The sequence below is a fragment of the Carassius carassius genome, chromosome 1, assembly GCF_963082965.1.
Source record: "Carassius carassius chromosome 1, fCarCar2.1, whole genome shotgun sequence".
Lineage (NCBI taxonomy): Eukaryota > Metazoa > Chordata > Actinopteri > Cypriniformes > Cyprinidae > Carassius > Carassius carassius.
The window spans coordinates 24,417,336-24,428,813 of record NC_081755.1 but is presented as its reverse complement, the minus strand read 5'-3'; the positions used below and the strand labels follow the sequence as shown (position 1 = coordinate 24,428,813).

The 11,478-nt window shown below is 40.0% G+C and overlaps 2 protein-coding genes across 2 annotated transcripts; both read right to left on the bottom strand.

Moving 5' to 3' along the window:
- Positions 1 to 5,882: 5,882 nt before the first annotated feature.
- LOC132117599 (nuclear body protein SP140-like protein) lies at positions 5,883 to 9,052 on the bottom strand. Its single transcript, XM_059527234.1, has 9 exons — positions 9,004 to 9,052; positions 8,751 to 8,900; positions 8,045 to 8,178; positions 7,199 to 7,267; positions 6,998 to 7,116; positions 6,817 to 6,919; positions 6,668 to 6,707; positions 6,417 to 6,553; positions 5,883 to 6,287 (listed from the first exon to the last, which is right to left on the bottom strand). The coding sequence occupies exons 1-9, from the start codon at positions 9,050 to 9,052 to the stop codon at positions 6,207 to 6,209; spliced, it is 882 nt and encodes a 293-aa protein (XP_059383217.1). The 3' UTR covers positions 5,883 to 6,206.
- A 114-nt stretch (positions 9,053 to 9,166) lies between these two features.
- Positions 9,167 to 11,478, bottom strand: LOC132113652 (nuclear body protein SP140-like protein). The gene is made up of 6 exons (XM_059521567.1): positions 11,201 to 11,478; positions 10,248 to 10,438; positions 9,862 to 9,960; positions 9,565 to 9,710; positions 9,316 to 9,363; positions 9,167 to 9,235 (listed from the first exon to the last, which is right to left on the bottom strand). The coding sequence occupies exons 1-5, from the start codon at positions 11,212 to 11,214 to the stop codon at positions 9,316 to 9,318; spliced, it is 498 nt and encodes a 165-aa protein (XP_059377550.1). The 5' UTR covers positions 11,215 to 11,478; the 3' UTR covers positions 9,167 to 9,235.

The following is an 11,478-nucleotide window of genomic DNA, read 5'->3' as shown; positions in this document are numbered from 1 at the left end:
TTTTGTGGTACCAAAAAAGGATGGCGGATTACGACCCATTCTGGATTTACGCCGTCTAAATCTTGCACTCAGGTCGAGCAAATTCAAGATGTTGACGGTAAAATCTATTTTGTCTCAGATTCAACCAAACGACTGGTTTGTCACGATCGATCTGAAGGATGCTTATTTTCATATTCAGATCATCGAGAGACACCGGAAGTTCCTCAGATTCGCTTTGGAGGGCAAATCGTATCAGTACCGCGTTCTTCCCTTTGGCTTAGCGCTAGCTCCCCGTACATTCTCAAAATGCATGGACGCAGCTCTGGCCCCGTTGCGGCTCCGGGGCGTCCGTGTGTTAAACTATCTGGACGACTGGCTGGTGTTAGCGCAATCTCAGACTCAAGCACACTCTCATCGAGATATTGTGCTGAATCATTTACACAGCCTGGGTTTACGCACAAACTTCCAGAAAAGTGTATTAATCCCCTCTCAACGGATTACCTTTCTGGGAATAGAATTGGACTCTCGCGCGATGACAGCAAAGCTTTCTGTCCCGCGTGCTCAGTCGATTACGTCATGCGTTCAGCACTTCAGGGCGGGTCACACAGTGACAGTGAGACTGTGCCTCAGACTACTAGGTCTAATGGCGGCGGCGCTTCCCGTGATTCATCTGGGTTTGCTTTACATGCGCCCGTTTCAGTGGTGGACGAAACGACAGAATATTTCACCCCGTTGTTCTCCGCATCGAACGATCTCGGTGACGCGGAGGTGTGTGATGTCGTTAAAACAATGGACATCAGCCGAATTTCTCCTCACCAGAGTTCGGCTGGGAATTTGTGCTTCCCGAGAGACTGTCACGACAGATGCGTCTTTGACCGGGTGGGGAGCTGTTTGTCAGGGGCGCCCAGCCCACGGAGTGTGGACAGCGGCACAACGCAGCTGGCACATAAACAAATTGGAATTACTGGCGGTTTTTCTGGCTCTCCAGTATTTTTCGAGTCTACTGACCGGCCGTCATGTGCTTCTCAGAACGGACAACACTGCGGTCGTGGCTTATCTGAACCATCAGGGAGGATTACGTTCTCGCCCTCTGTGCAGACTGGCGAGGCGTATTCTTCTTTGGTCTCACGACAGATTTCTGTCGATCCGGGCTGTTCACATCCCCGGACGACTGAACTTCGGAGCGGATTTATTATCCAGGCAGGCTCTGGAACAAGGGGAATGGAGATTACACCCCCAAACGGTGAATCACCTATGGCATATTTTCGGGGAAGCGAAAGTGGATTTATTCGCGTCGAGCACGACTACGCATTGCCCGCTATGGTTCTCCCTATGCCCTCCATCACCCCTGGGTCTGGATGCGCTAGCTCACAGCTGGCCCAGGACCAGTTTGTATGCATTTCCTCCGATTCGGCTGGTCCCAGCGGTATTATGCAGAATACGGCGGGACAGAGTGAGACAGCTGTTGCTGGTGGCTCCGCGATGGCACACACAGCCGTGGTTTGCGGATCTCATCAATCTGTTAGCGGGCTCTCCGGTGGAGATTCCCCTCAGACGGGATTTATTATTGCAAGCACAGGGACGGATCTGGCATCCGAGGCCAGATCTGTGGAACCTGTGGGCGTGGCCTCTGAGCGGAGTGAGTTGATATGTCCCGGTCTTTCTGCTGAAACTACCGAGACTATACTGAACTCTAGAGCAGTTTCTACGAGACGCTTATATGCTTTCAAGTGGAAACTGTTTATGACATGGTGTGAAACTCATGATGTGGATCCAGTTTACTGCCCTGTGGCTTCAGTACTGGAGTTTCTTCAAGACCGTTTTTTGGAGGGATTGACACCAGCCACCCTGAAGGTTTATGTGGCAGCTATCTCAGCTCACCATGAGCATATAGGTGGTGTTTCAGTGGGTCGTCATCCACTGGTTTCTCGCTTTATACAGGGTGCGCGACGGTTGAGACCTTTCCGCCCTGTGCGAGTTCCTTCATGGGATTTATCCATTGTGTTACTGGGTTTGTCAGGGCATCCGTTTGAGCCCCTGGAAACTGTATCGGATAAGCTCCTGACTCTGAAGACACTTCTTCTCATGGCTTTATCCTCCCTCAAGAGAGTTGGGGATTTACAGGCTCTCTCTGTCTCACCCTCGTGCATGGAGTTTGCACCAGGCTTTGTGAAAGGGTTGTTGCGACCTAGGCCTAATTATGTTCCTAAGGTCGCGTCTAATCCTTTTCATTTTCAGCAGGTGGTCCTGGAGGCTTTTTCTCCTGCTGCGACAGAGTCTGGAGATCTAAGTCTTTGCCCTGTGAGGGCGTTGAAGACTTATGTGGATCGCACTGCCCCATGGCGTGAGTCTGACCAGCTGTTTGTCTGTTTTGGACATAAGAATAAGGGCCATGCAGTTACGAAACAGCGCATGTCCCATTGGCTGGTGGAGGCTATTTCCTTGGCCTATGAGGCGCGCGGGCTCACTTCGCCCTTAGGAGTAAAAGGTCATTCCACAAGAGCAGTGGCTTCTTCTCAAGCCTTTCTCAGTGGATCTTCTTTGAATGATATCTGTGCTGCGGCAGGCTGGTCCTCACCGAGCACTTTTATCAGGTCTTACAGTCTGGATGTGAGGATGGCTCCTGGCTCCCGGGTTCTCTCCGCTTGAGCAGATGCTTCCTTGGATCCAAGCTATCAGGTACGTCAGGCGTGATGGTATAGCGTTCCCATACGTGGTGACGTCACCGCAGCATCGAAGTGACCTATGAAAGGGAACATCTCGGTTACGTATGTAACCTTGGTTCCCTGAATAGGGAACGAGATGCTGCGGTTCTGGCCGTGCCATACCTTGATAGCTTTCTTCTCTTCTTCGTCATGAAATCTGAGGTAAATGGCGCGCGGCACCAGGTATATATATGCCTACGCATGCTGGGCGGTGCCACGCGCTATTTGGCCAATAGGATTGGCGGGATGGTATAGGGCTTCAGACATTCATCACACCGAAGGTGTTCCCATACGTGGTGACGTCACCGCAGCATCTCGTTCCCTATTCAGGGAACCAAGGTTACATACGTAACCGAGAAGTTTTTCTTGGTTCTTATTTATTTACTTATTTAATTTTTTCCCTGTTTTTTGGGAAGCAATTTCTTGTTCCCTGTATTGTTTGTGTTGTCTAGTGTGCTAGTTTTTTTGTCAGGTCTTGTGGTGTCTCTGTCTGTTGTGTTCTCCCCCTCCAGCCCTGCCTGGCCATCTGTGGTTCCCTGACCGCTGGTTCCCTCACCCCTGCAGCTGTATCGGTTCTGGGCAAGTGATCTTCAAGCTGCAATTCTCTGCTCCTTTGTGTCTCGCCTGGTCATCTACATTCTGTCTGGTCTTGCCAACTCCTCAGCAGTGGTCCTAGCTGCTGCTTCCTTATGCGGGTTCCAGTGGTCACCCCCCGCTATCCCGTCATTACCCCAGTATCCCCTCCTGTTGGACTCTCACTGCACATGCCCTGTTTTTGTCAATAAACCCTTGTACTTTGTCATTCTGCGATTGGGTCTTTCCTTCCAGTCACATGGACTACTTTGTTTTTCTTACCTTTCTGGACATGGACAGTATACCGTACACACAGTTTCAATGGAGGGACTGAGAGCTCTCGGACTACATCTAAAATATCTTAAACTGTGATCCGAAGATAAACAGAGGTCTTACGGGTTTGGAACGACATGAGGGTGAGTTATTAATTACATAATTATGATTTTTCGATGAACAAACCCTTTAAAGGAACACTCCGACTTTTTGGGACTTTAGCTTATTCACAGTATCCCCCAGAGTTAGATAAGTCCATACATACCTTTTTCATTTCTGTGCGTTCTGTAAGTGTTATTTGACGCACCCACCGCTAGCCTAGCTTAGCACAAAGACTGGATGTAAATGGATACTGGTAGCATAGTAATCCCAATAAGTGACAAAATAATGCAAACATTTTCCTATTTACATGTTGTGATCTGTATAGTCACAGCGTGTACAAATAACAAGGCTATATGAGACAGAGAGCATTTTTAATCGTATAAATACTGGGAACTATATTCTAACTAGGCGTAGGAGCACAGCTAACGTTACTTGGGCGGAGTGGCTACTTGGGCGGAGTGATTAGCGCAGCACCCGAGACGCGCCGTGGTGAGGAGAAGAGAGTTCGCTCAGAGTTGGAGTAATAGAGTCAGCAATTACTAGATATTAGATTTATAGTGTACAATCATGGGTGTTCGCTGTATTGTAAATAACTGCGACAATAAACAGGGGAGACCAGGTATTACTATGTTTCATAGAATTCCAACCACAAACGCTGACCTGATGAATCGATGGCTACTTGCTCTGGAAATAGATCCAAACACACCTGTAAACACCATCACGAAGTATTTCGTTGCTCTGAACATTTTACTGTAGACGACTATTTTGAAGAAATGCAAGTTGCCACACAGACCATGAAACGTGTGCTAAAGGATACAGCCATCCCATCGATAATAAAGACAGGACAAATTGGATCACCTGTTGCTGCGGTAAGTGTTCCGTTATGTTTTGAGATTACTAACATTAGTCATACTGTAACAGTGCCATGCTAATGTAATATAACCTTAGTAGTGACACTATTACGTGAATAGGGGCTCCGTGTATCCGTGTATCCCCTTTATTGTTATTATTGTGACACACTGTATGCAATGGCTATACTACAATTTCATTGAACTATGAATGATCATTATAACAAAATCACTTACTTGGTGGACAGCTGACCATTAGGTTCACTCGGCATGGGGCGTTTCTTCCAGTTGATCTTGTCACAATGGGAAAAAAAGACAACTGCCGGGTGTATTAGGGCAGAGAAATCTTCCGTGGTAGTGACGCAAATATTTTGATTGGCATCAAGCCTTGACATTGATGGAAATACCCGGTCCCATTCATTACAACAAAGGCACTCGGTTTCTGTCGGCATAGGTTGGCATGTTCCACATTTACACCACAAGTCCGTGTTCGTTCTGATTCTCCCTTCTTCTTACAGCTTCCAAAGTTTGTAACTCCTCGTCTGTGTATTCTGGCTCAAAACTATATGGTTCTGGATCTTGGTTTGATACACAGTAAAATTCCTCTGAGTCTGACAATTCCTCAAAGTCAGCCATGATCACGAGTCACGTTTGTTTTGTTTACGGTCTCGTGTGCTGCGCTAATCACTCCGCCCAAGTAGCCACTCCGCCCAAGTAACGTTAGCTGTGCTCCTACGCCTAGTGAGAATATAGTTCCCAGTATTTATACGATTAAAAATGCTCTCTGTCTCATATAGCCTTGTTATTTGTACACGCTGTGACTATACAGATCACAACATGTAAATAGGAAAATGTTTGCATTATTTTGTCACTTATTGGGATTACTATGCTACCAGTATCCATTTACATCCAGTCTTTGTGCTAAGGTAGGCTAGCGGTGGGTGCGTCAAATAACACTTACAGAACGCACAGAAATGAAAAAGATATGTATGGACTTATCTAACTCTGGGGGATACTGTGAATAAGCTAAAGTCCCAAAAAGTCGGAGTGTTCCTTTAACACCACAAAGTTGCATAACAATGTTTAAAAACAACCCCACTAATATAACTTATTTAATCATTTCTAAATGTAAAATCAAACCATATACTCAAATTACTGCACACTTTTTTTATACAAAGGTACCAGTTTATTTAAGTTTAAATAAAAGAAAAAAACAATAGAACAATAAATGTGAACACAAATATAGTAACAATAATGTGTAGTTAGATTCAGATCTTGGATGTGAAGTGAGTAATTTTTGATGTTGAAATTCACTCCATCTCAGCTTAGAAGAAAAAACTATAATTTGAACATTTATTGATAGTGTCCATAGCTGGCTCTGTTGGGCTTTTAAAATGGCACTGTGTTTCTTTGGCCATGTGCACACTGCAGCTAAATTTGCTCGCCAGTTTACCTTTTAGTGCTTTACCCTGTTCTTAGTAAATTACAGGAGTGAAAACTGTTATACAACCAAATTAACTGCTAAATATTCAGGTTGTAACAACTGCATTTACAAAAATTGTACACTTGTTCAATTCCAAATTGAACAATTAGTTGTTAATAATGTATTTAAACATACCAGAGTTGTGCCTTTCTTCAATATGCTTAATAGCCATCGCTTATAATATGTGGACATAGCAATACTTCAATAGTACTGACATATTGACAAACATCCCACAGCATGATGTTATAGGAGCTTAAAGATGGTTTCAAACTCCCTCTTGAATACTTCCTTCAGCTTTGAGGTCATTTTACTCGAGTTACTGCCCTACAGAGAAGAAAGAGAGAAAGAAGGGAAACAAATGTAGAACTTAGTAGATAAAAACATTAACATAAATCCAAAATGTGAAGACTCTTGTCATTGGTAAACCTTGCAGAAGGTTAAAATTAAACTCACTTCACTGGAGGTGCAACAGTTGTTGAAAATCAGTTCAATATCTGTGACAAACTCCTGTAATGTTTGATAATCATTATTCTCCAACTTCAGCTTCATTCTGCCCAGATCAAAAATGTTCTCACTGAATCCTGGAACCTGAACACCAGCAGTTCAGATGTCACATACTGTAGTACATATAAACCACATATAAGAGCTGTAAATATTGACTAAGAGCAATATGAAGCTCCTAAATATGAGATTTACATTGGTCTTGCTCTCGTGTAGCAGGTGTAACAGCAGGTACTGGCAGTGCTAGAAGACAATCAAACAGACAATAAGTGTTAAATAATTTTTTGGTCTATAAAATAAAATAAAAGGAACCCACTGAATTCCACTGTAAAAAGTTTTACATAAACATCACCAGTGTGTACTGAGAGACTGGACTGCTCAAAACGTGTTGTAGGGTCTTTTGATTAGAACCTTCCATCTTCTTCATCACACAAAAAGTGCAGCTCCACTGGCTTCTGTACACACAAAACACACAGTGTTACACAGTCACATATATAGTCCGTCTAATCCAGCATGATTTCTTTCGCTCTTACCCAAGTGAGTCCTTATGTACAGCTGGTAGGTGACAGCGTGAATGAAAAGCTCGTGGACACTCGTCACAACACAAAAGATCTTCCTCAGAATCACACACGTAACACATGTCATCATTCTGCTGGGACAAGAGTTTACAGAGGATGTTTAGTTGTGATGTTGATGTTCTGATGTGGCTGTAATTGTAAGTGATGGTGTCTTACTAGGTCCTGATCCAGGTCTTCACAGAGCCTACAATCGCAGGTTATCATATGCAGTTCCAAAACTCTTTTCTGAAAAGTATGAGAATGAAGTGTCAAATTATTTAAGAGTTTAAAATGTGAATATCATTGGTTTTTCATTTGGTCTTCCTTTAGATTTAATAATAATAAAAAAAAAGGATTCAACTTCAAATTTTCATGTCAGTAAAGCAGAGCAGAACCACTTTGAGGAACACGTAGCATGTCCCACGTATATACATGTGTAATAATTTAAATTTAATGCAATAGGACAGTTATATGATATTTGTATAAACTTCTCTATGAAGATTCTATGAAATAATTAAGAATAATAACCAAAATAATAGATGTGCTATGACAGTGATCTTTTCATATCAATCATACCATTACAGCTTTATACCATTTCCAAAAGTAAACATGCTGTGTAAAATAAAAGTTATGACTGATGCATATTTACAATTAAATCAATACAAAAGGGTTGCTGTATCTTCCGAGGTACATTAATATTTCTAAAATGAACAACTAATATTTCTCTGGCACACATAGGTTGATGAATCCATGGCTACACATAACAAAATCCCTGCCTATGTGCTGACCTGATGATGACCTGGTTTAAAATGCAAACAACAATAGTACCAGATGACTATTATTATGTTGCACAGAACTGAACTGATGATGGCATGGTTTGATCTTTGTCTGACTAATCAGTGGAAAGATGTGTTTAAATATTAAATATAGGCTATTTTAAAATGTTCTACTCCTGAATGTAAAACTGAAAAGTCAAAGGGAAATCTTAAAAAAAAAAAAAAAAAAAAATATAATAATAAAAACCATTATAAGTTTCCCAAGAGGTATCCCACTGGATAAAATGTCTTTTCTCCACATTCCATCTGGTTTGTTTAGTCTGATGAAATCCTCAGGTGTCAGCCAGAAGTCTTTTGTTCTTATGCATCTCCCACAGCGCCCTGGAATAACAACACTGAGGCTCTGTACCATAGTTTAAGAAACTCTTAGAGCTATGAATTAATCCAAAATGTATTTGGGCACTTACATCACACTTAAAATTTCTAAATGCCATTGCAGTAGATACAAAATATCAAACCAAGTGGGACTTGCAATTAAATGCCACCAGAGCTTCTCTGTATGTCACTTTTACTCAGGGACTTCTGGTGATTGGTGTTTTTGGTGATTTTTAGTGCAAATACTCCATGAAGTCAGTTCTTCAGTTCTTATATATATATATATATAAAATATATCTGTTTTGCCAATTAAATTTAAACAAATCTCATTTTTGTGACTCATTTTGCTTAAAATATTAATTTAAGAAACAAAATATCAAACCAAGCTTTCTCAAGAATAAATAACACTATTTGAGTGATGTTTGAAGTTTGATATTTTGTATTTTCAATTACATCTGGGTATTTGTATGCGTGTCTAAAGTGTTCAAACATTTTTAGGAGCTACTGTAGCTATAAATGTAAAACATAACTAACCAACACACAATATTACTTATTTAAAAATATAGCCACTCACATACCTGTGGCAAAGCGATTTTTGTGTAGGATGCCAGAGTCAGAACCACAGGTAACAGGTAGAATTTGAACTTCGAACATGGTCATGTCAATGATATCTTTATCATCCTTATCAACAATGTCACCATTGTCAGCATGGTTCCAGGTGTTTGATTCTACAACAAATACACAAGGAAACAGAAAATAAAGAATACAGAAATAGAAAACTGTTGATATTAGGCAGCATATTGTCTGATAATGGGTCACTGTTATACTGACCGGAGGAGGAGAGAAACAGCTGTCTCTGAAAATTAAGAGATGCAAACATGTCAGTGATGGGAACATGACAAAAGCTCTCACAACCGTTTATCTGTGATCCTGTGCTCTAATCATCGGGACTGGATTTGTTATTTATTTACTTATTTTTATTTTATGTAAAGTCATCATATCAGGATCTAACCTTTCTTTTTCTGAGTCTGTCAGCAACAGGTGAGGAGTCAGGAGAATCAATCTGTGCAACAGACAAAGATTTAAAAACATTTTATTTCATAAATATGTTTTGTGGTAATTTTGTGCTTTTTGGTAAAACACTCAAACCTGTTTATTCCGGCTTTTCTTAAGGGGAGACAAAAGACCAGCCTATGGATGGAAGAAATGCTCATCTTATCAACACTGATATATGTTATTGTTTTACTTAAATTAACACTTAAATATTTTGATTTATTAATAACTGGATCATAAAATCAGATTCTGTTAAATGCAAACATTGAGCATTTTAGCCATTATTGAATGCTAGATAAAATTCCATTGATTGTGTGTTATTTAAACCATTTTATGCACCTCTATGAGTTTCTGGAGTGGAATATTATCACAAAAGATGCTGGTCTTCCATTTTTTGTTTCTCCCTTTTCCTCCAAACCTCTCAAATTCGTTGGGCTTGAACCACTGGTCTTCACTTAAGATGCACTTCTCCATTGAAGACAGATCTAAAATAATACTGGAGTTACTTTTGGACTTGTTTTAGAAGAAGTGTTTTGAACATCTAGATGCTTTAGAATTATGTTTTCAAGAATTGTTCAACAAGTGACTCTTCATGTTATATTAAACATATTGCAATCCTTAATTCTCTGCACCTACTGTAATTATATTTCTCCACATGCAGGATGCCGTTTTTATCCCCACATGTGACAGGGAGTTCAGATTTGTTTCCAAATTTTTGTCTCAACTGTCTGGAGTCTGAAACAAATATCACAAATGTCAAACATCACAGACTTATTCAATTTAACAAATTTACCAGTTCTATTAAATATATAATATATATATCTGAACAATATATCCATTGTTTTGTCATTTAAATTTAAACAAACCTCCTTTTGGACATCAATTGACCTTTAAATTAAACATTACATGCAGAGCAGTGTTAATAACTCTTTTTAGAATTCATCTAATTGTTTTGTAATGTAATGTAAATAAAGTGCTGAACTATTCTCTACTTTGGAAAGCGCACTTGGGGACTTTGGTACCTTCGACTTGACTCTTCCTGGGTGTACAAAGGGAAGACGGTTTTTTCAGTTTCCGTTTTTGCCCTTGTTTTGCTTCTGCGCGGTCATTCTCACTCAGACTGTCAGATCCTGTGCTGCTCTCAGGATTCCATTCTGATTCTGAGTCCGACGTTGTGTCTATGTCCGACTCTCCTCCCATGTCCTGTGGTTCTCTGAAAATCAAGCAATACTGATTGATGTGTTTCATAGAGGAAATTATCATTGCTTTGCACTTTTAAACATGATCATGTGAACTTGCTTTCTGTTGTATGTAATGATGCATAAAAATATGTTACAAAGATGAGCATGATGTGAGAAATGAAACATGAACATGTCTATAAACAGTAGTTTATCGATAAAGGAAATGTTTGTATTTAAGTGAAATAATTTCAAAATAAGGGAAAATACAAAAATGGACTGACAGTCACTGTAAAAAAAGCATTGATTTTAATATTTAAATTTATAATACAACAAATGTACATATAAGTAGATCTACATTTTAATAAAATATAAATGTATTATTTTTTAAATGTTAGTATTACATCATTTTACAGTAATGTTACAATTAATCCTTTTTAATCACTATGTTGTACAGTAATTGAACTTTTTACATTGCACATAAATGCTGTGATTGCAAAACTGACATCATATTCCTATTGTAGCTGCATGAAGCAAACCTTCAAGCTGTTTTGTTTGCAAAAAGAAATATCAATCCAAGTCATATAAGAAACAGATAAACTCCATGCATTATAATAGGACTGAAATCTAATGAATATTGAAAGCTTCTCTCATGCTGAAACAAAAACTGAAAGTTGCTTCCTATACCGTTGTTTTGAAATCTGTGTGACAGATAGAAACGAAAAGAATAGAAACCACAGACCAGAAGTTATTTGTTAACATCAAACTTGAATTTATTAATGAATTAATGTACTTACCGTGCTGTGTTCATGACTTTCAGTGTGTTTCCTCTCTCTACACACAGGTTATTACGTACATTCAAAAACAATGTAATCTCCTTTTCTTGAACATGCTCCACCTAACCACACCTTTCAGTAGGTGTGACTGCGTCACTGAGGAACTATTCCACTTGATCACTTAAAAAACATCACAAGTAAACACCAACTTCCACATCATTCAGAATTTAATTATTTTATATATTATTATTAATTGCTGTTTAAATTAGAAGCCGTTTTCTAAATTTGAATGACTTGTA